The 27,890-nt window shown below is 38.0% G+C and overlaps 5 protein-coding genes across 5 annotated transcripts in view; 1 reads left to right on the plus strand and 4 right to left on the minus strand.

The window, feature by feature from the left end:
• LOC107513775 (keratin-associated protein 4-3-like) overlaps window positions 1-27,890 on the plus strand; it is a 289,405-nt gene that overhangs the window by 135,984 nt on the left and 125,531 nt on the right. The window lies entirely within an intron of this gene.
• LOC107513787 (keratin-associated protein 3-3) lies at window positions 444-826 on the minus strand. The gene has a single exon (XM_036221996.1). The coding sequence runs from the start codon at window positions 746-748 to the stop codon at window positions 452-454; it is 297 nt and encodes a 98-aa protein (XP_036077889.1). The 5' UTR covers window positions 749-826; the 3' UTR covers window positions 444-451.
• Window positions 5,534-5,830, minus strand: LOC107513788 (keratin-associated protein 3-3). Its single transcript, XM_036221998.1, has one exon. It carries the CDS (start codon window positions 5,828-5,830, stop codon window positions 5,534-5,536), a length of 297 nt encoding a protein of 98 aa, XP_036077891.1.
• LOC107513790 (keratin-associated protein 3-1) lies at window positions 14,739-15,035 on the minus strand. Its single transcript, XM_036221997.1, has one exon. It carries the CDS (start codon window positions 15,033-15,035, stop codon window positions 14,739-14,741), a length of 297 nt encoding a protein of 98 aa, XP_036077890.1.
• LOC107513785 (keratin-associated protein 9-3-like) lies at window positions 25,382-25,816 on the minus strand. Its single transcript, XM_016150811.2, has one exon. The coding sequence runs from the start codon at window positions 25,814-25,816 to the stop codon at window positions 25,382-25,384; it is 435 nt and encodes a 144-aa protein (XP_016006297.2).

The raw sequence follows: 27,890 nt of genomic DNA on the forward strand, positions 1-27,890 counted from the left end.
TTTTTTTAAAATGCTGACTTTTGGAGTTAAAAAATACTTTTAATGAGTTAACAGAAAACACAATAGCTGTAGACATTTGTGCTATGCCAGAGATGTAAAATTTATTAGGATGATCATGAAGAAGCTCCTCAATTTCCAGGAAGATGCCACCCAAGACTGAAAACAGAATTCCTAAACACCCCAAGAAAGATACACTTTAATATACAGGAACCGAACAGCTCTCGGAAACCCACATATGCATTTGCCTGCTCAGATAGCCCTTGGTTACTGCTCTCTGCCACGTGGCCATCTCTTGGTTTCTTTTGGGGGGTGGCAGATTGTCAGTGATAGTGCCATCCTTGTTCCAACTTCAAAAGCAAAGTTAATTAATTAGCTACAGGTAATGAGACAGGTGAACATTAAAGCTTCTGGATTGACTCAGTGTCAGTTGCTAGGTGAAGCAGCCGTCGGATCAGCAGCAGCTGGGGAGGCAGGGATCACGGCAGGGCTGGGTGAAGGTTGTGAGGTTGATGGTCTCCAGGCCTGGGGTGGGCAGGCAGGAGTTGAGCAGGAAACAGGTGGGCACACAGGGCTGAGGAATGTGGCAGGGTGGGGGGCAGTTGTCACAGCAGGTTGGCTCCAGTAACCAAGTCGTGTGTGGGCAGGTGCTGGGCAGGCAGACTCCACAACGGCAGCATTTGTCAGAGGAGCAGATGGTGGTGGCGGGGCCCGTGGGGACGCTGCAGCAGCAGGGAGCACAGCAAGCCATGGCGGTGGGAATCGGTGTTTTTTATTGGTTTGGTTTCAAGACAGATGAGGCTTCTGAGGTATGAATGTCTCTCCTTGCTCTGGGATTCTTATATACCCTCCCCAAAGGGTGTTGGTCTAACTAGCAGGCTTCTTTCCTGGTTCTTGTTTATGTTAGTGTATCCATTATCCTTTGATTGATTTGACATTTAGATGCTTGTAAACAGTCTCTGTTCTCCTAATTAACCTTTATTTGAGTTCCTTGCTAAATCTGAGCTGACTACTCTTGCTATTGGTCACTGGAACAGAAGCTTAATGAGGTATCACCAAAAACTTCTGCTACTAGAATTCTAACACCAGCCCTGCTGGGGAATATGGCCTGATAGTGTATACCTGTAGTACGTAGGTATTATTGCTAGTGCTGTTCTTTTTTTATTCTCTTCACCTGTATCAATTATCTGGTGAAATAATCTTGTTTTAAAGAGCTGAACTTAATTTTAGTCACTTTCTTTTAGCTTTGAGATGTTCTTAAAAATTATTTTTAAAATTACATATAATTGACATATCACATTGTATCAGTTTAGTTTTGGGAGTTTTGAAGATCAAACTTACATTAATATGGAGAGATACACTATTGAGAAATACAGACAGACTTTTAAGAAACACTTATTCTATTTTTGTCTATAAAATATTACATATTTATTTAAAAAATCTGGACAGTAAAAGTATGATGAAAACTTATCCATAATTTTATCATACAGAGAAATTCTCTGTTAATATTGATATATATAGGTCTAGCCATTTTTCTGTATATTTGTTTATCATTTTATTACATTACTGGAATCATATTGTATATACTGTTCTGTAACTTGCCTTTTTGCTTAAACATATATATTTTCATTATCTTGTATTCTTAAATATATTTGATAATTTATTTTTACTGTTTCCTAGAATTCATCATATAATTACACTTCTAAGTTACTTAAAAGTTTAACATTATTAATCATTTATGTTTTTTCAACTTTTTTCTATAATTGTGTCAATAGTGAACAACTGTGTGTATAAATCTTTATGCACAATTCTGATTATTTCAGGATAAAAATAATTATTGGGTAGAATTATCGGAACAAATGTTAATAATATTTTAAGGCCTTTGATATCCATTACCACATTGCCCTCCAGAATGGTTCTGTTTACCTATTTCTTTCTACTTTTATGCATTATCACCAGCGATGTTTGAGAATTTCTGTTTTCTGTATACTTTTGATGGATATTTTATTTTAAAAGTATTTGCCAGTGGTGGGTGACAAATGAAATTTTATCATCGTGTTTTTTTCTCTTAACAAGTTAGGCTAAAACATTCTTTCATATGCGCATTGCAATTTTTCCCTCTATTGAGAACTGGCTAGCTTTGTTTGAATTTTTAGCTTGTATCTTCATATTAAGGAAAAGAATAATTTAAGACCGTTATACTAATATTTAAATGAAATTGCTACCAGTGGAAAGTGGAAGTTATGGACCTAGGCTAATCTGTTCACATTTGATTTTATTCACTTTTCCCCCCAGTGTAATGCATTTTCTCCCCACATCAGTTGTAAGCGTGGTAGAGAAGACCCCACTCATCCTTCAAGCCATGCTTTTTCCCATTTTCCCCGCTTCCTCCCTCAAGTATATCTGCATGTCAGTGCATGCTGGGGGGCACGTCTATGTGGTTTTTTCAGAGGGGTGTGGATTTGAGAGGACTCCCTTAGGAGTCAGGAGAGTTTTTTACTGGTCTTAGTACTGCTTGTTACTTTTCTTATTATGGCAAGTGATTCACTTTTTGGAACCTCATTTTTCTCCTTTGAAAAATAAAGGTAATAGTGTCTAAATTTTCCCTATCAGAAGGTTATTGTGAGGCTCCTATGAGATAAAATGGGATAAAGTCCATAGAAAACCATAAAGTGCTATACAAGATAAATTATTACCATCATTATTTTAGTAAGTTATAGATCAAACTCAAGGGAGAGGGGGAAGAAACATAGTCCAAAGAAGAAAAATATAGCTGAAAGTAAGTAAAAGAACAACTTTGTAGGAAATAGCAAAGATTTATCTAAAAGTCCACACCTATAATTCAGGAAAATGGCTGGCACAGAAATGAACATATTTCAAATTGAAAAGGATTCTCCATGGCTCTTCTTGGAATAAAGAATTTGTGATCTCTGTTTGTCTCTGGACCTCACCCAGATTTATCTTTGAGTGAAAAACGTGCCAAATTGCACACCCTTTAATTGGGACTGATTACTATTTTTCAGTATTTAAGACTAAATTTAATAGACATTTATCAAGCAGTTATCATGTGCTAGGCACTGTGATAAATGTTGGACATACAGCAGTGAACAAAACAGACACTATCCTTGGTCTAATGGAACTTAGCCCGGTGGAAGGTTTATCACATTTTATCTTATTATAAATTACTGTTATTATACATTATGATAGGAAGGAAAAGAACTTGATTCTAAGAGCAGAAAAACAGTAAACAGAAGGAAATTATTTTGATGTTTTAAGAAAGCCATTACAAAAGAGTTTGCAGACTTCCATAATTAGAATTTCATGGCAGAAAGATATCACTCTTATTCAGAGTGCAATATGACTAAGTCAGGCTTATAAGGATAAAGGAATTGTTACTGTTCTGTGTAGAGTATTATGTTTCTTTAATTATAAATAAGACATTAGGTTAAAGATTAGAAACAATTGTAAAATAAGTTTATGATAATAAACTCATCTCTTATTGAAAAGATTGTGGTAGTTTATTAAAATTTATTTTCTCTGCAGTGGTCAACAGAGGAAGAATTACTCTCCTTTGTTTATAAATTAGGATAGCGAGTCTAAGAGAGGTGAGATAATTTGCCTTAGCTGGTGACTGACTTGTTAAAAACTAAAAATAGGACCTATTGGGTTTGAGCTACCTTTTATGTGGTTTATAATTTACTTTAAAGTGTATGTCAGAGATACTAAGTATTTTATTTTTAGCAACAAAAGGTATTTTTTTCCTTTAAATGAATGCAGGAAGAACAGGGTGATTCTTGATTAGATAATAGATTTCAAAGTGCTGAAAATCTACACACACACACACACACGCACACGCACACGAATGTGCCCAGTTTTTTAATTATACCATTCTATAAGCAATGGGGTATCTGTGACAGTGAAGGCATAAATTAAAGATTGGTAATAAAAAGAAACAGAAGTAAAATATGGTTTTAATCTCTTGCTTCAAATCTCTCATTGCTTCGAGGTTTAGTCTAAACCCCTTCTCCGGGGGAGCCCCGCCTCGGGGTCTTTGCATTTCTTCTCTCTTGCTTGCCTCATCCTCTTCTCCCCACCATCAGGGCACCTATGAGTTAGTAAGTTGCTGTTCTGTCTAGAACACTGCTTCCCACCCCTTCAGCCTCGTCATTTTAATTCTCAGCCTGGATAGCTCAGAGCTTTCCATAACTATCCCGCACCCTGACTCTGAATCACCAGATCTGGGCTTTAGTTACTCTTTGTGTGTACTTACACGACATGCTGCTCACATCTCAGTCACAGCAGAAGTTAGATAGGATTATAATATTCATACAACATATATAGAGCACATATATTGGGATTATAATAATTTATCTGTCTTCTTCACCAGATTTGAGAGAAACTTTAAGGGCACCCTAAGTAGTACCATTTCTTTTATCTTTACACTGCTAGCATGGATATGGTGCCTGGCACAGGGGAAGCACTCAAGACATTGGAAATATTGGCCAAATGAATGAGTAAATGGGCTAAATCCTATGTTGACTGTATCCTAGGTTGTGCTGCAACTATCCCAGGACTTCTAAGTTCTGTTCATCCAAAGTTGAGTTAATAAGCCTGTGGGATCCTCTGAGAAATCCTTCTCTGGACTTACAGGCACATTGAGGACACTTAAAAACATGTTTATTTAAAGGCATTCACTTCTCTCTGTCCTTGCCCTGCCGTTTCCTTTTTCACATGTACTCTTTTGATTTTGGCTCAGTGCTTTTTCAGTTTTTCACTTGTGCCTTTATATATGTATTATGTATATATGTTATGTATAATGCAATATTATATATGCAGTGTTATGTGTAACATGTTATATGTAATGTAACATATATAACATATTATGTATATGTAATATATGTGTAATATATCATCTCTGTAAGTCTGGGAAAAAGGGTAATTAGCATAAGAAAAAATTAAGTAGGATAGTAAAATTGTATTTAAGGAAGAGAAGGAAGTGAACATAAAAGATAAACAATTTAAAGTTAGCGAGCTGTGTTAGTAAGCTAGTTCTAGTCATTCCTCTAATAGATTCTTTTCTTTACAAAAAAAATTAAATAAAAGAATTATACCAAATTAAAGAAGTATACCAAAAACCCTAACATAAATACAGAACACTTCTTGCCAGAGAAATGAAGTTTATTGGAAAACCCATCAAGAATTATTTCCCCTTCTGTGAAAATACCCAATTCGAAAAATGAGATCCAAGAAACAACATGACCAAAAAAAACATATTCTGAGGTCTTACACATTTCAATAGTATTTTGATAATAGATGACATTCACCTGTCCAGATGGACCCAATGATTATTCAGCCAAATAACCATAACAATGAAAAAAAAAAGATATTATTTCTTTCCATTAAAATAAAAGGTAGGTTTTCCATATCTGGGCCATCTGGTCTACCCCAACATCTGATGAACTACTGAGGCAAGTGAATACTGGACAGACAGCTTCTGGGTTTTTCATTGTTAAGTACTGAGTGAAGCAGCCATCGATCAGCAGCAGCGGGGCAGGCAGGGATCAGAGCAGGGCTGGGTGAAGGTTGTGAGGTTGATGGTCTCCAGGCCCGGGGTGGGCAGGCAGGAATTGAGCAGGAAACAGGTGGGCACACAGGGCTGAGGAATGTGGCAGGGTGGGGAGCAGTTGTCACAGCAGGTTGGCTCCAGTAACCAAGTCGTGTGTGGGCAGGTGCTGGGCAGGCAGACTCCACAACGGCAGCATTTGTCAGAGGAGCAGATGGTGGTGGCGGGGCCCGTGGGGACGCTGCAGCAGCAGGGAGCACGGCAAGCCATGGCGGTGGGAATCTCTGTGCTTTTGGTTTCTCAGAAAGGAAGATGAAGTTTCTGCGATGCAAATGTTTCCTCTTGCTCTGGGGCTCTTATATACTCTACCCAGTGAGTGATGGTCCAACCAGAAGCCAGCCTCCCTTTTTATTTTTATTTATGCCAGTCTTTTGCACTAAGATTCTCTAATCAGTTTGGTATTTACTTGTCCATTAACAGTTCCTGTACTTATTAAAGTAATCTTGTTTTTGACTCATTGACTTGTCATTTTTATCATAAGATGATCACATTTTATTATCACAGGATCCTGGTATGCCAAACTTTACATGAATTATGGATAATCAGTCTAAGTGATAATGCAGCTATAATTTCAGAGGCTACATTCTTCCTCTTGTTTTTTTCCCCCATAATTTAAAATAATATACATAACATAATATGATTTTTAATTACTAATTTCAGAACGTGCAACTCAAATTTCTACTCAATAAAGTCAATAAGGACATGGCTACTTACAGATGAATGTTGCATAGGACTACATGCATCTCAGACATATTTGCCTTATTTATTCAAGATATAATTCAGGTTCTCTTGACCAAACAAGGTGACAGCCAGAATAGAATAAGATGAAACCCCTTTTTACTATTTTTATTAATCTATAGTGAAATTCCAAAGGTAGTATTACTCTCTATTTTTTTTTTAAAGTCTCTATTCTCATAGTTCTGTCAATCTTGTAGTGAGTCAAAGTATAAATTTCACTGGAAGGAAGGATCCAAAAGAAAATCACCTCAGACGTCATTCATTTTTATAGGAATGATATACTTATCTTGAAATAAGATAGAATAGGAACTAAAAGGAGAAATCATAAGAGTCACAGAACAACAGTGGCTTCTGGAAGGAGATCTGACCCAGGGTGATTTAGATCTGATCCATGGACTTACTCCCCACTTTGCATGTTTATTTGTTTTCACATCTTGGGTCTTCAATTGGGTTGTAAATTCCTTTGAGGAATGCCTGTGTGACATTATTCACCTCAGCTGGCCTTGGTTTGCCTTACTGTGGGATGGCAGGTGAGGCAGTTGAATCAGATCATCTCCATGTGTAATAGTCTGTGATTCCAACATCTTCACATACTTACCCATGATCAGCACCAAACTATTTGCAAAGTAGAATCTAAATTACATAATTTGTTGGATGGTAAACGGTTGTTGAATAAACACAAAGTACGAATTCCTTGTTGGGTTGAGTCAGAGGGCATATTAATGAAAATCGACATGGCCTGTTTAGCCAGAAAAGAAATCTGGCTAAAATAAATCAGTGGAAAATACTGAATGTCACTGGTAAATAAGCCTCATATATTTTATGAGCAAAAGGACTTGTTACTGAAGTTGGTTTGATTTTGGCTTCTAAATTGATATTTATCATAAAACAGCTCAAATAAAAATGAAGGTTTGAGTCTCCTAGGTACTTTACACCTCTGTGACCACGATCATGTTGTTTCTTAAAATGTCCTTCCTAGATTCTCTCCTCAAATCTTATTCATCCCTCAATCATCATTTTAATATATCATCATTATATCTTATAAAGAAACTTTAGGTGGTTTCCTCTCTATATTTTCATTCTTTTTTCTGTTCTCACAAAGTGTGCTCCCTATCTTTTGATTTAGACCTCATTTTGTTCTGCTATATATTATAGTTTATCATTTATACTTGTCTTCCTCCCTCTAATGCAAGCTCCTTGAAAGTGGGAATCTTGTCTTAACCTTCCTTGTGTCTGTCAAGCACCTAGACCATGCCTGGAACATAGTAGGAATTTGATAAGTATTGATTGAATTGGATTAAATTGTATATTAGAATAAAAAGCTATGTATTTATTTTTAGAATGGCCCTTTATAATATACATGAGCGAAATGATTCATTTCACTTGTGAAGTGCTTTACAGTTGTTAAACAGTTTTACATTTAAAGCTTCACTTAAATGATACAACAAAAAATATGACCAGCTCAGTCTTTGGGTTCCTTCTCTGAGTACATTCATTGGTCTTTAATGCCAGTTTCCCAGCCTCTTTCAGGATATATGTGAATTACTTAAAGAGGCAGGGAAAAAATAAAAATTAAAAGTAGGTGCTAACCTTGGAATTTAAAATGATTCTAAGGTTAGAGCTTAATATATTTTATTATCCAGAAGATTTTCTTCAGATATTTACATATCTCTGTGAGGCCTCCTTTTGGCTACGAGATTTATGTTGATGTCATCAGAAGTGTAATTTTGCAGGACATATTTATAGGTTCATGATGCACACATGTGTCAAGAGTTGTTGGGTAATTATAGCATTAAACATTGGGACAGTGCATGGCTTGGGGAACAGTGGTGATTATTTTATTTTAAAGTGAGGAAGTTCATGATAGCATTTTTTCCACTTCTCTTTTAAAATCATCATTAAAAACTTAGAAAGAAAACTTCTGCAAAACCAAAGGCTCAGGGTCAGACATTTTCTTCCAGAGCTTCTAATTAAAGACCATTTGCTGAGCAGCACTTAACGACTATTGCAGTGCCTTAGGGCAACGTGGGCAAGCTCTTTGAAACATCTTTGGCTAGCAGCAGGAGCTTCAGACTCACAGGCCGATGCAGGTTGTGACAGAGATCCCGCTCAGATTTGGAGTAGGGTGGCAGCCTTTGAGCAGTCAACATGATGACAGGCAGAAGTCAGGCACCCAGCAGGATTGGGGGCAGGTGTCACAGCAGGAGGGCTGATAGAGGCTGATCTCTTGTGGGCAACTGCTAGGCAGGTAGACTCCAAATTGACAGCACGGATCAGAGGAGCAGTTGGTGGTGGCCTGGCTGGTGGGGGGGACACTGCAGCTTCCTTGGAGACAAGACTCACAGCAAGACATGGTGACAGCGGATTGAGTAGATTTTTGTTGCAAAGGCAGTTTTTATTCTACAAAGTTGTCCTCCGTGGGTCTTTTGTATCCACCTGTCTCAGGGAACGTAGCTTCTGTCCATCAGCATGTTTCTTGTTTGTATAATCTCATACAAAGAACTCACTAACTTGTTATTTATAAGGCACAGCATAGGCTCTCCAGTTTCATTTTGCTGTGTTGCTACATTCAAACTTGCTTCCTGTTTCAGTTTCAAAATAGTGTCAGTGTAGGTTCTCCACTTAGTCACAGTTAATACATCATTGTTACTCTGACTTTTCTCTTTTTTTACCAAACCAGAATTTGTTCTTACCAGTGATCACTGCTGAGTATAGTGAATCGAGAGTGATTTCCCTGAAAAGTAAGAAACGATCTCTCTCAAAATGTGTGCCCTGGATATATTTGGGAAGTCAAAATCTGTGGGACTGTTTTTCTACCAAATTCACCTTGCTATCTTTTCATAGATTTGAGAGAATAAATGACTATCAGACATGCAACATGATGTTGATTAGGAAGTTCAGAGCCTGCTAGATGAATTTTATACCGATCCACTACATTATCGCTGTATACAATTATGTATAAATATAAATAACTCCCAATTTTACAGAGGATGTTGTTTTTTTTTAATGTTCCAACCAAGTTAGAACATATTAAAACATAGGTTCTTGAGACTATATATGGTCTGAAAAATGAGCCTTAGAAATAAATGAGCTTGCAAAATAGCATGAAAAAGTCTTTCTTCTCAGAAAAACCAAACTGCCTACCTGCCTATTCCATTTTTCAAAACTACTGCCAAAGCTGATAATCACCTCCTATCAAACAGACAGGTACTTTTTAAAAAGTCCTTCCACTTTAAATCAGTTATAGTGACTAAACTATACTAGACTAAAGCTAGTATGTAACTACAGTAGAGTAAGCAAATCCATTCATTGTTAAGTCAAGTATTTTTGAATCTCTAAGATATTCTGAAGAGTGTGATAGAGAAAGAAAAATGGAAGACATGGTCCTCATCCTCTAGGAGTGTGTGGTCTGATGGAAAAGGCTAGAAATCCTTTTTTATATGATTCCAACACCATATAATTAATGAAGGGGTAATGGAAGGAGTTTCAGGGGTAGGTTTGAATGCTGATTAAAACTTAACATGTTGCAAGACCTAGATCAAGTTATTTAACACTTTGGGGCTTCAGTTTTTTTCAAATTTGGGAAAAATAATAATCTACTATAGTTTTATTGCAAGAGTTAAACAAAGATAAATGAATATTGCTTGTGAAAATTACTTAGCAATGTATATGACACAATAGAGTTATCTAATCGATGCCAGTTTCTCCTCTGGGTACTGTGAGAATTCCCACAAGAGGAAATACAACGAAAGAGGGCTAAAATGATCAAAGAAGCCTTCCTGAAGATTCAGATTATGTTGTCTTGATCAGAAATGCTTAGAAGAAAGGTAAGCGCATTTTGGCCAAGGAAAACCATGACTTCTACGACATTTTTCTGTCCTTACTCTCAGCCCTTGGCCACACCTTCTGTGCTTTTATTGCGCCCCAGAGCCTCCCATAAAATTCTGCTGCATTTTGTGTGTGTGTGTGTGTGTGTGTGTGCGCGCGCGCACAGTGTTGATTCTCTTGACGAGAATGTAATCTTCCCTTCAAAGCAGAGACTATGTCTGCTTTTTCTTGGTTTCTCTAGTACTAGCCTGGATCATGGGGGTAGAATCTGGAGGCTAGAACACATGGAATAAATATTTAAAGAAGGAAGCTTGGAAAATCACGATCACCAGCATTTATGGAATGCTTTTATATCAAGTTTAGTCAGGAAAACAAGCAAATAAGAACACTCTCACACAAGGTATTGCAACAGAGAATTTTAAGATAAGGAATTGGTTAAATAGATATAGAGGACTGAAAAAGCAAGAAAGAAAAACTGAGGTAACAAACTCATGAAACAGTTACCAGCTCTAGGGCTGGGAATGAAGAGAAGAGGTTGTGGTTAACTGAACCTAGAAGTCTGGAAGAGTGGTCCTGCAGAGCTGGGCAAAAATCTCAAGTTCAGCCCAGGGGCTCTTATCTCAAAAGCTCAGAAGAGAGGTCCCATGGAGCCAGGATTTGGACCTTCGTGGGAGGGAGGGAGGAGTCATTCCCTTGCTGATGCCGGTGTTTCTAAGACGGTGCAATGATGCTGATTTTGGAACGTGGAAAGAAGCTGGAAACTATAACTATTGCTTCTGCCAGATAAAGGGCTATTGCTGGGGCAACAATACCCTTCTTTCTTCCTCAGGCCTTATAGGTTCCTTGTAGAGAGCCCTCTATTGGTGGAGTCTAGTAGAAAACCAGCCAAAGGAGAAACAGAGTCCTTACCCAATCATTAGGGAGTATAAAAATCATTAGGGAGTATTGAACTTTGACAATCAGCACACACTACCCTAAGGCCTGTTTTAGTCAGCTAGCACAGCATTTCGGTATATCCCTCACTCAATTTCCCTTAATGATAATATTTTACAATACCATTGTGCCTTTGTCAAAGCTAACAAGCTAACATTGGTACGTCACTATTAATTAAACTTCAGACTTTATTCAGAAATCACTAGTTTTTCCACTAATGTCCCTTCTCTGTTCCAGGATCCAGTCTGAGGCACTGTATTCCATTTAGTCATCACAGATCCTTAGTCTCCTCTGGTCTGTGACAGTTTCTCTGTCTTTCCTTGTTTTTCGTCTCCTGGACAGATTTGTGGAATACTCATTAGGTCTTTTGTAGGGTGCATACTGTTTCTAATCTTATCTAACAGTTGAGGAACCTGAGACATAGAGAAGTTAAGCGACATAACCGAGGACATGTAATTAATGATTGGGTATGACAGCCTAGCTTCAGAGACCACTCTCTTGACCATCATTTAGGGAACATTGCTCTGACTGGAGTGTAGACTGTATGTTGCCCCAAGATTAGTAGCAAGTAAGATTTGGCGAAAATGACTGTACCGAGTTATTGAGACTCTTGAGAGTCACACTGAAGATTTTAGTGTTGATTTAGTAAAAACAAAATCATCCTAGAGTTTCGAGCAATTCAATTTAACCAGTATTTATAGAGGGACAGAAGACTGATCTGACAGGTACAGTTTGGGTGGAGGAAGGGGCAGGGAATACTCAAGGTCAACTGGAAGATTGTGGTTCTAATCAGGGGCGTGGTGATCAGGGTCTAGATTAGGCTCGAGTCAGTGAAAGTGGAAGGAAAGGTGCCAGGAACAATTCGAAAGAAAAATTAAATGGCTTGGTTTTCTAGTCTGTTATCAAAGATAAACAGTTATTAACTTTAAGGGTAGTTTGTTTTCACCTTGAACAAGGTTATTAAAACTCATCAGAAAATTGAAAATGTGTTTGAGTTGCCAAACATTCTGCATTTCAATGCAAGGTGAAAGACCTAGCCAGTATATCTCCTGTGCTGATGTTGTTAATCAGTATTTAAAATCTGATTTTAAAAAAAACAATGATTTGTTTTCACCCTAGAAATGTAAACAGTTGTTTCTAGACTCATTATATACACTCATTTTGTCTTAAACCACAGAGAAAATTGAGTTACTATATACAACCAAATATATAATTCATAGCAATAGCAGAGAATGCATTGTCAAGTGGCATACACTTTCTCCTGGATAAAGCAAGCCATGTGTTAACATATTTCTGTCTGCAGAAGGGGCAAGCGTTTTGATGAATTGGAAAGAGAAGGGGCTTTGGATTCAGGTATTTTGAGGTTTAATCTCCTCTGTCACTTACTATTTGTAAAACTTTTGCATATAACTTTCTCAGCTTCAGTTTCCTCCCTGGTCAAGTGGGGAGAATAATAGTAGGTATTTCTTAGTGTTTTTGTTAGAAATAAATTAGATAATTCATATAAAACACCTATTTGAGTACCCAGTAGATTCACCAAATGTTAGCTATTACAAATGAAAGCAGTCAAAGTAATAAGGTGGAATGGGGTCAGTTAGTGGCATGGAGTAGTTGTTACTTAAAATGTTTCTGGATAACCTAGAACCACAGACTGTCAGAACTGAAAGTGACTTTAGAGAGGACTTGGTCAACCAACCCATTTTCCTGACTTAAGACCTGAGACTCAACAGGCTCAAGTGACTTACTCAGAGTCACAGGCAGCTCAAGGTAGAGTCAGGACCGGAACACACATCTTCCAATTTCCAGATGGGGCTTTTTAACTAGCCAAGGGCCCTTGAATGCCTAAAGGCCCACAGTAGTAGTAATAGGACTCTTAATTTTTGCATTAAAAATGAAATCTAAATATTTATCCCTTACAAACATGTATAAAAACATCAAAGTTCTTTGCTTTTGACTAAAAAATAGGTAACTTGGCCCAGTAACCATAGTTACATTAATTCTAAAACTCTCACTAATATTTATAAATGTACAGGGATGGGAAGCATGGCATAGGGAATGCAGTTAGCATTAATATGTTGGCTGGGTGGAGAGCCAGGGGAGGGAGGGGGCAATTAGGGAGATTGTTTTATGAACTATACAGATGCCTATACCAATGTACTATATACTTGAAACTAATTAAAATAAATAAATAAATTTAAAAAATGTATTTATGAACAGAAATGAAAGAAGGACTGAATTAATATTTTAAAAAGACATTTGGATAAAAATACATATGCTTTCAAGAAATCAAGGATGCCTTCGGTGAGAAAGCTGGGAACCACTGTGTGGCAGTAATGGCGAGGGCCTCTCATGTGTGTCTGGAGTGCTCCTGGGGATGCTCTGGGTCATTTGAGCCTCACAGTAAACCTGGTTGTAATAATGAGGAAGCAGGCTGAGAGGGGTAAGAACGGCCCAAAGTCCCAAAGGCAAGTCTAGGAAAATATGCGACTAGACCGTACTCTGGGTACTTTCTTCAAAAACCTACTACTCTTGGATTTTTCAGGACAACTGAAGAGATGAATTAATGTGCATCATAAAAGTTTTATTGTAGGAGTAAGTGTGTGTTTTTGCTCCCATAGTTTTGTGACAATTTCATGTGTATGGAGACGACTGCACTATAGCCTGATATTTTCAAATTATTTCAATGACATGATATTATATGTCATTTGGACTAGTAAACTTCTAAGTATTGTTATGACTAATGTAAGCCAAGCCTAATTTGAAGAAGGAAAGAGTACTCAATAAATGTTCATTCAAAATTGATTTTCTTAGAAGACAGACTATATCGAGAAATGGATGGATATCTATCTATCTATCTATCTATCTATCTATCTATCTATCTATCTATCATCTATCTATCTATCTATCTATATATCCCAAAATTGCATTGCATTTTGAGCTTGGAATTTCATTAATGACTATGACTAAGGGAGTCAATTATTTCTATACACCAAAAAAGTGATCAATTTTGTTTATTCAATAAAGGAAGAAAGAAAAATCAATTTCAGAGGTAATGGAAATTAAAATAAATAAAATATTTAAAAAATGTTATATTAATCTCTAGACTCTAGCATAGTGCTTGGCATAGCGATTGTCTTTAAAAAAAATATCTATTGAATAAAAAGTTCCTACAAAATGACCTACTGAATTTTTTTACTTTTTAACCTGTCACAAAGGGCCAGAATTTAATTTTTCAGTGATTCCATCATGAGCACTCTTATTCTGTTGAGGTAAATCTTGGATGTTAGGATGACCTTTTGCTCAGGGTTAGGTAAGCATTCCACATTCTCTAAGCGGGAACATGGAGTAAATAATCACAAGGCTGTATCTGCTAAGCCAGAATGAAGTTTATTATAGTCAAAATGGTTATTTCTCAAAAAGCAATGAAATAACCTTAAAGACAGAAAGGCCTCCAACTCTCCCCAAAGGAGGAAGATTTAAGAAGTCGGGCTAATTCACAGAAACATGGCCTGAGGAGTAGGGATTGATTTAGCCTGCCATAGGTAGCAGCAGATGTCGAAGGCCAGGTGGGTAGGATGCTGAGCAGCACATCTCAGAACCTGTGCAGAGACGCGGCCGCTCAGCAGCAGGGCTCACAGGGACTTTCACAGCAAGGCTGAACATAGGTTGTCAGGTTGATCCCACTCAGTCCAGGAGTTGGGTGGCAAGAATTGAGCAGCCAGCAAGTTGCAACATAGGTGTCAGGCTCACAGCAGGGTGGGGGGCAGGTGTCACAGCAGGTGGGCTGGAGGAGGCTGATGTCGTGTGGGCAGGTGCTGGGCAGGCAGACTCCACAGCGGCAGCATTTGTCAGAAGAGCAGATGGTGGTGGCGGGGCCGGTGGGGACGCTGCAGCAGCAGGGAACACAGCAAGCCATGGTGTCAAGAGTTGGGTTTTTGTTGGGTTGAGAAGAGAAGTCTCGATTGGTGTCTCAATGCCTCTCTATTCTGCCCTGGCTCTTATATACCCACATCCCTGGGCGTCAGCCTATTAGCAAGACTTTTCCCCCCCATGTTTCAGTTTATAGTTATCTCCATAAAAACCATCTAATTACTTAAGCATTCATTACCTAAGACACACTCCTCACCTCATAAAAAGAGTTTAGTTTGTTTTGTTGCCAAATTAGGACTCTTCTCATTGGCTGTTTGTCACTGCAGGACCATTTAATTTCAGTCTTCAAAGGCATCGAGTCATTATCTTCTAATCATTCTGCACCATTAATGATGGCCTGGTATGCCAGGTATCTACAAATCCTCCTGTTTTTTGTCTTCTTTTCAGATGAAGAAATGAGATAAGTAGGCTTTTTGATTGCTTTCCTACCAGCAACCAAAAATTCTATGTGATAATTTTGGCTTTCTGGCTGAAAAAGGGATAAGATTTTTAGATTTATTCTTTGTGGCTCTCAGAAGCTGAATTAAGACAAATTGGTAGAATCTCTAGAGAAAGAGATTCTGGTTCTGCGTAAAGAAGCACTTTCTCACAGAGCTGTAACAAATCATTTGTTCTCCATTTCCTTCATATGATAACTTGACAGGAGCATGTAGATGGGAGTTAAGACTGGCTTGAGTGACAGTAATAGATGCCCTTTAGAATTCCATCTAGCCATGTTATGAATTAAGATTATTTATGACCCAAAGACTAGTTGTATTGGGCCATTTAGATACTAAATGGTACAGTATTTCCCAAAATGAGTTCCATGAGCACCTGTTCCAAGGACCATTAAAGGATTCTCTGGTAAATAAGTCAGCAAAATGCTGAGTTCTCCCTTGGTGGACCTCTCAGAGCCTTTAATAAGCCAGTGTGCTCTGTGACTTTTCACTAAAGAGATATAATGTGTTTTTTTCCTCCAAACTTACTTGACCATAGAATCATTTTTATTTGTTAGTTTTATAGATTAGGGTTCAATGGAACACACTAGGGGAGATTCCCAAATTACATCTCAGCCACTAAAACCCTAATAAAATTATATAAAATTATAATAAAATTATATAAATAAATAAAGACATTAAATTTAGTATGCTTCTGTTCTTCCTCCTCCTCCTTCATGTAGGCATGAGATTTGTTTTGTTCAGGACCTAGGTCGTATTGGTGGGCATAGAGACATAATAAGTAAATAATAATGTCTTAAAAACTATTAAGCACATATATGTCAAAAAAACTTATTACGATGGTTTAGAATTAGTTTAATGTAGGGAAAACATTAACTAGTAAATATACCTTACTTTGAAAGTCATAAAAAATGTAAATATTTTCTTGACTCATCTTCACATAAAATGGCTCTGTTTCTGAAAATAAGTAGAAAATTTTACAACATAGAGGAGACAGAAATCAAAAGACATGCAAGTCAACAAGGTGATGGATCCAAAAGAGGTTTAACATGAAGATTGGTTTTATTTTTAGTCATCTTACTAGAATGATTTTGCAGTTTGTGATCCCTCTGCTGGAAATTAGCTTGTCATGCACATTGTTTCAATAGATACCTCTTTGTTCAGTCAAACAGTCATTGGCTAGGCACCTGCTGTAAGTCAGACAATGCAAAAAAAGCAGCAAATAAGTTCCTGCCCTTGAGGAGGTCATAGAGAAGAAGGGACATGGAGAAGTGAACTGGAAAATGACAGCACAGTGTTGTGCATTCAGGTTTTCTAGGAAAGATGTGGGAGTTTAGAGGTAGGAAGATTCTGGGAGAACTTTATGAAAAAGGAACATTTGTGTGTGTCTTGACGATTAAACAGGAGCTTAGCAGGTAGACAGGACTAGGAAGAGAATTTCAGCAAGTGAAACAGAAACAAAGTGCCATGGAGTGTTCCTGGGATGGCAGAAGTATTGACTCGTTAAAGCACAGGTTCCGGATCTCTCATAGAGAGGTGTTGGAGGAAAACGAGAGAAAACATTGGAAAGGTGGGTTAGGGCCACAGCAGGAAGAATTTGTAATTTGCTTAGTATACTACACTCAGGATTTTGAACTGCATCCTATTGGCAATGGGCATTAATTAAAGGTTTTTGGACACATATGTGATGTAATTTGATTTGTATTTTAGAAAGATGACTGTAGGTTTTGCATGGAGGCCCATTGTATCATCATCATCATCATCATCATCATCATCATCATCATCATCACTTACTAGGTATTACGTCTTGTGCTGAGTACTTGTGTGTATTATACATTTCTCACCACAAGCTTATGATGCATACAACATTACTATCCTTACCATTTTACAGATGAGGAACCTGAGGCACACAGAGGCTAAGGAACTAGAAAGTGAGTATGTAATTGGAGCCAAGCAGTCTGGCCCCAGATTCTATGCTCTTAGCCTCTATGCCATCTTTCCTCTCACTGTGGGGGTGTTATTCTGATGAGAGTGAAGAGAACCCTCAAGATTAAGTGCATCTAAGACTAATGGGAAGGATGGGACCAACTTATTGAAGTTCTTGAGACCATAAAAGGAGTTAACTTTAGAGCTTATTTTCTTAGCCAAAATGCTATCCTGTAAAAAAGAGACAATCTGAAGGTGGGGACGGTAGTTGGGAAGCTGTGTGGGCGTTCTATGGGAGCATGACCTCTCTTAGAGGGTATCATAATTGGGTGGGAATAGAAGAGGGCATGGCTGGGATTTCTCATCACGTCGTTAAGTTTTCTGGGGACCACTACTGGGTGGCATGTCAGTTTCCACAATAAAACTCATATTCTTGTTTTTAAGATAGCTAGAATATCCTAATCTTGTCTTCCACTAATAGCTAGCATTTATCGAATATATATTGTGTGCCAGGCATAGTGCTAAGTATTTTATGTACACCTGCTTCCTTATTTCTTATACACTTATAAGATCAGGACTATTACTCTATCCATTTTGCAGATGATGAAACTGAGAGTAAGGATATCAAATAATGGTTTAAAGTCACACAGTGAATGATTTTTATTAATAAAAACCAGTATTTTGTGGAATTAAATTTTATATAACTATAAATTATGTTCATTCATTTTTTTTTTTTTTTCCATTTAGCAAAAAGCCTAGCACCATGCTAGGTGCTAAGCACATATAAATAAACAGGGCAAATAGGGGCCTCTGCTATCAAAGTACTCCTTCTAGTGGTGGAGACAGACAAAAAAGTAAACAAATGAATAAATGAAGACTTCAGACAGTGGTAAGTGCCAGAAGAAAATAAAACAGAGTAATGAGACAGAATGACTGGGAAGTAGTGCAGGGAACGTGACTGCTTTGCTTAGGGTGGTCAGGGACAGTCTTTGCCAGGTGGCTGGAGTGTAATGAAAAAGGAGATTGAGGTCAAGGAAGTAGGCAGGTGCCAGGCCATGAAGGAATGTGTAGGTAGTTCTACAGAGTGTAGGTTTTGTTCTAAGGGCATTGAGAACCCACTGGATGACTTACGGCAGGGAATGATAAGGTGTGAGTTATGATCCATGGAAAATGAACTGCAGCAGGGCCAAAGTGGAAATAGGCAGGATAAGTAAGTGGTCCAGATGACAGATAAACAGTGGTGCTAGTGGTCGATGAACCAGTAAGAGGTGGCAGAATTCGGGAGGCATTGCTAGAAGTAGAGATGGTAGGTAGTATTGATCAAGAGAGGGGCCAACGGACATGTTTAGCTCTCAGATTGACTGAGGGTACCTGAGGCCAAGGGACATGTTTAGCTCTCAGATTGACTCATGAGTGAGAGGGAACCTGAGCCCAAAAGCCACTGTCTGGGGTAGTAAGGAAGAAGTCAAAGATGAGTTCAGTTTGGGACCTGTAGAGAGTGAGTGACTTGAAGCCCAGGGGAGTGTGCCGGCTAAAGATTTGGGATGTTCCAACACAGAGAGAAAAATGTGCTTACTCCCAAGTTCCCGAGGTGAGATAAAAGATCAGTTTTTATGTATGTTAGTCATAGTTTGTTGTGAGCCTCTGTGTGACTTCCTAACATCCATCTCCCAGCAACTCGGTGGCTTTCCGGGTTGCTGTCAGGAAAACCCTCCCGTGACGGCACCTCCTGAGTCAGCAGGAATGTCGGTGTTGGGAGGTTTCACACTTCAAGGCAACATAGTTTTCTTCAAGCCTGATGGAACACTTCATCCCTGCACAAGGGACCTTTTCAATTTGTCATCCTAATAAAAATTCCTGTAAATAGATTTAATTTTTATTTCCTGAATTTCATTACATTTCTGGTGAACTCCTTTGTAATATAGATTGGAAGGAAGAATGGCTAGTATCAGGACTGCCATTGAATCAACCCTTTCATTGCAGAATGTCCACTTTGCTAAACATGTGGACAGAGGATTCTGGGTTTGGGTCAAATGGCATACTTTGGGGGCCCTTTCCATTTGCATCAGGACATTTTTTCCAACGTGTGATTATAGTCAAGACTGATACAACTCTTGCCTGCACATTAGCTGGCACTGAAAATTATTTTCAAGTTGTATTTCTTTCAATGGAAGTAATGTAGTTTTGCCCCTCGAGGACAGCTAATATTGGCTATAATCGTGTAGTTGTGTATGACCCAAAGGGGGTGACTCTTCTGCCCTGTCTCACATGGGCGTGTGTGTTCCCATTGCAACATGCCAGAGTTTTGCAGTTTTCCTCTGCCACCCCCTAGTGGCAAACCCTAATATGGAGCCACTGGCAAAGCTACACGTGCTTTGAAGAGTGCCCAACCAAAGTCGTCATAAAGCTGAGTATGGAAGGGAGGATGTAGGGCTGTGAGACGATAACTTAATAACGGGCACAAGTAAGAACTTATTCTGAGGCCGCCCACAGCTTCCAAAATGGCTGTCTTTAAATCAGGTGAACCTTCCTGTACCATTCTTTACTTCTAGTCCCTTAATTTCATTGTCTCTTCGTGAGTATTGGAGTCAGAAGTGATTCATATTTTGGTTTTTATTTATGAGCTGTGTGAATATATGCAAGCTATCTGATCTTATTTATCTATTTAATAAAAGCCACTTTATTGAGATATGATTGATATACAAAAAGTTGTATATGTTTAATGTATATAACTTGATGAATTTGGAGATAAGTATACACGTGTGACATTATTACCACAATCAGTGCCATAAATATACCCATCACTTCCAGAAGGTTTCTTCCTGTCCATTTTTGTAATACGAATATCTATCCTTGTAGCAAATCTTTTAAGTACACAATACAGTATCGTTAACTATAGACACTATATATCGACTGTATGCAGTTGATTTCTAAGACTTATTTATCTATATAACTGAAACTTTGTACCTCTTGACCATTATCACCTCCCATTTCCCTTACCCTCAGGCCCCTGGTAACTACCATTCTACTTTCTGCTTTTATGTGTTTGACTGTTGAAGATTCCACGTGTAAGTGCAATCATGTACTATTTGGTCTCTTGTGTCTGGCTTATTTGACTTAGCATGGTGTCGTCCAAGTTCATTCATATGCCTACAAATGAAACAATTTCCTTCTTTTTTAAGGCCAAAGAATCTTCTATTGCATGTAAATACTATGTTTTCTTTATCCATCATCTGTTGATGGACATTAAGTTTGTTTTCATATCTTTGATATTGTGAATTATTCTGCAGTGAACATGGGAGTGCAGCTATCTCTTTGAGATCTTGATTTCAGTTTGTTTAACCTCTTTTTAGACTTAATTTACTCATCTATGAAAAAAGACAAATATCCATTTCACAGGACTGGTGTAAGTATTAAATGAAATTAGGTTCATATGAAGTTTACTTATGGTATAGCACATGGTACTATACAAGGGAAAGAAATAAAAAAGAAAAAAGCAAGGAAGAACATACACATGGTTTCTATAATCCTCCTTTCTAATTGGTCACAAGGCTATAGTTGATATTTATAATTCTCTTCTTCCACTACCCATTTCATGTTTTCTTTACCCTCAGGCAAGATCTCAGCTTGTCAGGGTTCTTTACCTGATGGAGGTGACTTAAATCTTTCATGAAAGGTCTGAATCCATAGTGGTCTTGTTTTTTTCAGGTTATCAGTAATTGGGTTAAAGTTGCACACTCAAATTAGTGTATGTTGATTTCAAAACCCTAAAGAGTGTACCAAGAGCAGTGTTTTTCTAGCTGAAGATAGTTCGAGGTGCAGCAATTTGTCTTCCACCTTGGAAAGGAAAACTCAACATGTTCTAAAAAATTTGACTCCAAGGAACTTCACTGCGGTTGTAAACTCCTTAACCTGGAGTTTGCATATGTTTTACTAAGACGTCTAGAGAACTTGCTACTTCTTGCTCATCAGAAACAAGTAGCATGATGTCATCAGTATAGTGTATGGAGATGATGCCATGTGGAATGTCAAGATGATTAAGATCGCTCCTGATTATATTATAACAGAAAGCAGGAGAGCTGACATAGCCCCAAGGCAATACTTGGAAAGTTACTGTTAGTCATACTGGGTAAAAGCAAACTACTTCTGATCATCCTTGCAAACTATGATAAGGAGAAGACGGCATTTTTCATTCAAATGCTGCATACCAGGCGCCAGGGACTGTGTTGATTTGTTTCATTAAACATACTTCATCTAGAAAATCATCTTCAGTTGGGGCCACTACCTAAATTAATTTAAAATTAAAATAAATAATTATTATGTTATCTCTAAGATTTTTTGACTTTTTCTATAGGATAAAGAAGTATGTAAGTGGGAGATGGTCATACCACCCTGGCTTTATTCAAGTCTCTGATAATGGCACTCATCTTCAAAATTTCCCCATGGATATAGTATCATTTTTGACTTAATACTTGTGTAATGAGGGGATCTTCCAGAAACTTCTATTTGTCCCTTCCTACCATATGAGCTTCAAGCCAGAGTGCTAATTGGGAGATTTTGCCAGTTGTCAAGCATAGTTATTCTAATTACACATTCACAAATTGGGGAATTGCTCTCTGGTCCTACTGGGCCCACTGTGATTAAAATGTGGGCTAAGACTCCAGCTATGACCTGGCCACCATGAGCTGTTACTTAAATTAGTGGACTGGAGTGACATTTTGATTCTCTAGGAATTAGTGTCAACTCAATGTATAATAATCCCTGTGGTAGGCAGAATTTTGGCCCAAATGAACTCAGAGCCCTGGTTTCATGCCAATCAATACATTACAGAACAAAATGGACTTTGTGGATTTAATTAAGGTTTCCAATCAATTGATATTAAAATATGGAGACTATCCTGGATTATCCAGGTGGGTTAAGAGACAATGACTTAACATCTGGCACAAAGAGGAACTCATTCTGAAGCCCACATCTTCTAAGAAAGCCATCTTGAAATCTGAACTTTCCCACACTTTTCTTTGCATCCAGTTACTTGATTCCACTTTCTGTGAGTTTTGGAGTCAGAATTGAGTTTAGGTTTCAGCTTTTTTTAAAGCTTCATTTAGATTTACTTTCCTCATCTATAACCCAGGATAACAGTATCCATTTCACAGGACTGATGTAAGTGTGAAATAAAGTTTACATGAAGTATGTTTACCATGTAGCACAGCTTGTGGTACTAAACAAAGTCACGTAGGTTCCCACCTTTCTCCTTCACGTATGTCTTCCTTGTCATTCTTCTGCCTTTTTTTCTGCCTTTTGTCCCAAGTCTTTTTCATTGTGTTTTTTTTCATTCTTTTCTTCTCCATTTTGTTCTTTTCTCTTCCTTTTCATTCTTTTTATTATCTAAATCAACGTCCACATATTTTCCCTATCCCTTTGTTATCCATCTACTCATATTATGGTTAATGAATCTCTATAAAAATGTTCCCCACTTTAGCTTTAGAATTTGTAATTTGTAATTGATGTCCTTTTTTTTTTTTTAATCACTGAACTTGAGTATCATGTATAGGAAGTTGAAATTTTGCATAGAATGTCCTAGGTTTCCAGTTTTGGAAAAGCCAATAAATATTGGCTTGATCAAAGGATTTATTATTTTCACATGTAGACAGCTGCTAGCATGGGTTCAGAGGCTCAGCTATGTTAAGATAAATGCCTGTTCCATTCTCTTGGATTTTGTAACTCCAGTAATCATATCTGTATTTAAAAGAATAAGAGGGTGAAGAGGAAGCACCAGCAATGTTTGTTTCTTTTATCAATAAAGAAAAGCTTTCTTTTTTCAGATTTCATAGTCCAGTACTGTGTCTATTTCTGTAACGGTATTTTTTAAATTCATAACCTTATATTATAGTGTTGTACTACAGGCATCTGCAAAGCAGGACACTTTGGAAAGGTTTTATTGTCTATAGTTTTGCCTTATTCAGAGTGTCATATAGTTGGAATCATGCAGTATCTAGCCTTTCACATTGGCTTATTACATTAAACAATTTGCATTTAAGATTATTCCATGTCTTTTTGTGGCTTGTTAATCATTTCTCTTTATCACAGAGTAGTATTACATTGTGTAGAGGTACCACAGTTTGTTTACCTGTTCACCTATCAAGGGGCATCTTGGTTGCTGCCAGTTTTTGGCAATTATGAATAAACCTGCTATAAACATTCATGTGCAAGTTCTTGCATGGACATAAGGTTTCAGCTCATTTGGGTAAAATGCTGAGGAGCGCAATTGCTGCATTGTATGGTAAGCCCGTGTTTAGCTTTGTACGAAGCAGCCCATCTGTCTTCCAGAGTGGCTGTACCATTTTGCTTTCTCACCAGCAATGAGTCAGAGTTCCTAGCATTTTGCCAGCATTTGGTGGCGTCATTTCTTTGGATTTTAGCCATTCTAATAGATGTGTAAGTTGGGCTCATTGTTACTCACTCTTGCCTTCCAGGCCCACTTCAAGGCCCACTTCAAAGATTACCTCCCTCATAAAGTCTTCCCTGATGCTGCCTCTAGCATAGCCCCTGCTGGTCCTGAAGCGATCTCCTCCTATTTGAAATCCTGTTTCTGATCCTTCTGTCTTCTTCTTTGCAGTCTACATAACCAAGATACTACTTTCCACAGCAATGTCCATCTCTCCACAGCCTCTTCACAATTTCTGAGCGTTCCTGAGGCATTACATTTTTGTGGTTCCCCTTGTTCTGTCTGGCTTCTGGGCTGTCAGCGTTTTCCCTTGAATCAATCCAGACAGGAAACTCAGCTCCACTGGTTTTCACGGGAAAGTTGACCTACCCCAAGGATTGTGTGAGTGTGACATCTTGATGTCGAAAGATCATAGGGTAATCCTCATGACCTCCTGACTGGATCTCTCCTTTCTTCTTTTTCTTCCTTCCTTTCTGGAGTAAAACATATTCCTGTCTTTGTCTCATGTGTAATTGTTTAACATCCTTCTCAAGCTTTTGGGGTTGCCGACATGCATTTCCCATGTGGGTGAACCTACTGTAAGGTGGACTATCAAGGCACGTTGATCACAAAAGCATGGACAGAAAGAGGTTTCTTGTACCAGCTGCTAGGAGAATACGATTCATCTCAGCACACCATATGCACCTATTTTCACACATATACTTTTTCTTTCTAGTTACTAAGGTTCTCAAGGGTAAGAACTAATTCTTCTTCTTTCTGATCTCCATAGTCTCTGCTTTAGAAGGGGTAGTAAATTTGTATTGGAGGAATGAATGTATATACTTTATATGGCTATAGTCTCTTTTAAAAAGAAATGTGTTTTTCTTATAAGTAGGCATTCTTTAATTGTTAGCAGTTAACCCATTTTATGTAAAAGTGGAGTTGCTGACAATAATTTCTTTTCCCAGTATGTAACATTTATTAAGAAATGACAGAAGACACTGTGTCACAGATAAAATTGAGATAATTAACAGGCAAGATCATTATGATCCCCCCAAAAAGGATGGAATCAAATGTTGGAATACAGAAAAAACTAGCCTACTTCTTAGAAGCCGAATATTGAGTGAAGAGCTTCCATTCTCTCCGGTGACATCTGAAGAATGTCACTTGGCTATAGTTTGGTGCCTTTAATGTTGGAAATTTTTTTAGGTAAACAGAAGCAAAAAATAGATTGTAAAGCAGAGGGAAATTAGACCTGTAGACAATTTTTAAGGATAAAATCCATAATATGGCTGTAATCTTCAGTCTTGCAGGAAAATCAGAAACAGTATAGCCAAAGAAATTTGATCATCAGCCAGTGAGTTCACAGCATTTCTGTGTCCGTAGCAGAGAATCAAGGTACTCATTGCAGAGTAGAATCAGATAGAACTCATATACTTGGTAGCCTTCATAACAGAAACCCAAACAGTGGTCCAGAGATGGTTGAGGAGATAAACTGTTCAGAGAAACTGTGTCCTAGGCAATTGAAAATCAACAAACTGGCTTTTAGCAGGTAGGCTCACAGCAGGTGGGCTCACAGCAGTAGCAGCAGCAGGCTGGGCGGCAGCAGGACTGTCCACAGTAGGATGGGCGGCAGCAGGAGGCCTGGGCATGGTGCAGCTGGCAGCAGGTTGGTGGTGTGCAGCTCACCACACAGCAGGGGGGCAGGCAGGTGTCCTCCACGCGGCAGTCAGGGCGGCACCACCTAGTGCGACAGCTCACAGCTCCACAGCCCCCCGCCTGGCCACAGCCGATGCCACAGCCGGTCCCACAGCCCGTCCCACAGCCGGACCCACAGCTGGTTCCACAGCAGCTGGTCTGGCAGCAAGTTGGCTGGCAGCAGCTGGTCTGGCAGCAGCTTGGCTGGCAGCAGCTGGAGCCACAGGTCCCACCAGTGGAGCAGCTGGGAAATCCACAGAAGCTAGTGGTGCAGCAGGCCATGGTGTCAAGAGTCAGGTTGAGAGTCAGGTTGCTTGGGGGAGTTTTGCTGGTGACTTCTACATCGGGCCCTTTATATATCCTGGTCAGTTGCTATTTATACAATTCTTAACATATTTTCTTTGTTTTTGTTTAAATTTGTTCTTCAGTGGTCCTCTGATTGGCTAACATTGAAATACCATGACACATTATGAGCAGCAGTGTAGAAATTGTTTTATAGTTTCATTTGGACTCCTCGTATTGGTCCTTTGCTCTTTGGAATATGTTTGTGGTTTCCCATGTTCAAAGAGTCCTCCCATTTTAGTCCACGTCAACACCCTTGCTTTGTAGAGCTATTTATTTCACATGACACTCGGTCCAGATCTCTAAGGCTAAAGGTAATTGTGCTCCTTTTTTTAACGATAATTTTTTTCCTTCTGGATATATAGACAAAATATTATTGAATTTAGGATATCAAGGCATCCACTGAATTGAAAGAGTACGTTTAGTCATGCATCATTTAGTTTTCAACTTATTTACTTCAATTACCATTATAGTTCCTTTGATTTCAACCAATTTGAAATGTGCAAATATTATTTGCGTTCCAGGCCAGATATCTTTTCTGGTGAACCAAATGACATTGTGTATATGAGTATCTAGCAGTGTGTTTAACTTCTGGTAGTACCTTAATAAATGTTTTTTGAATATGATTTTGAGTGGGTGGAGTAAAAGGCATGATTCATGGACGCCTGAGCCACTTATACATGATTAAATAGAACTTTCAAGCTGAAGGAGTTCTCATGAAGGAGTCTTTGTTATTGTCGAAAGAGACTGGGAAACACTGAAAATTTTTTCTACATTTAAGAGTTGAACCAAGGCTCAGGAAAAAACATCTGGGAATTATGACATTTTGAAGAATTCACTAGCGTCTACATTTTTCTTCTCTGAAATATATAATCTTATATGTGATCTGTCATTGCTACCAGTTAAGTGATAGAGGTAAGTGCTGGGAGCTTGTAAATAACTCAGAAAATGTTTTTCATAAAGTGTCCTATATTTTGTCCTGTTGTATTTTGTATTTTGCATTCAAATACTTAATGAGTAATTGAAGATTAATTAGTAAAAGATATTTTTAGATCTATGTTAACTTCTTAAGAGAACATCTTTCAAATTGGGTTGCAAAGTGCAAAATCTATAGTTGTTTCAGATTTCTAATGTATGTGTCTGACACGTGGCGATAGTGGAACTCACTGGGTATCTACGTAGCTATTTATTCTATTCTCATTTAGACTTTATACATACTTAGAGTGAATGGAGGTAAGTGCTGGGCATCGAAGCTTAAAGAACAATTTAGGAATCAGTGGGATGACTATAACAGGCTAAGGCATAGGAATTAAACCTAAATGTTCTTGGAAAATAGATAGTATCTGATGTATAGTATCTGGTAGATATTTTAAAATCTAGTAGTAAATGTAGTTCTTTAGATATTGGACATATATGAAAGAGAACATTTAGTATATTAAATGGAAGTAGATTTAAAATGGTAGAAGTACATCTAGGTAGAAGTCCTATAGCTTTGATCAGCCTGAAAATTTTAGCTAAAAGTGTCCTTATGGGTCTAGATGTAACCATAATTAAATTAGAGCATGTAAGTACTTAAATAACTTCAAACCTTATTTAAGGTATGGAACATTTTATTAACTGATAGATGTAAGCCTAATGCAATTTATATTTAATCTTTCTGGTTTAGACTTTATTATCAAAGTGCAAATCCACTCTTCTTTAATTTAAACTAAAGGTGGACAAGCTTAAATAGAAGGAAGAAAATAACCCAGTTTGCTTTGCACATTTAAACATTTTATTTGAAATTAACAGGGGATATTCAAGGAGAAAGCAGGTCCGAAAATGTGTGGGGATCAGGAAATAAGGAGAATAAAGATGTCACTGATTTGACACTCTGATTAACACGTTTTCAGTGTGCTAACTCAGCACATCCAAGAGGGTCCTAAAACTTTTGTTATTTCTGAGCAGCTTAAAAACATCGTGATACTTAGTATCCAAATAAAATTGAACACTTCTTCAGAGGTTAAGACAGTTG

This window comes from Rousettus aegyptiacus, unplaced genomic scaffold (genome assembly GCF_014176215.1).
Source record: "Rousettus aegyptiacus isolate mRouAeg1 unplaced genomic scaffold, mRouAeg1.p scaffold_m13_p_6, whole genome shotgun sequence".
In the NCBI taxonomy this organism is placed as follows: domain Eukaryota; kingdom Metazoa; phylum Chordata; class Mammalia; order Chiroptera; family Pteropodidae; genus Rousettus; species Rousettus aegyptiacus.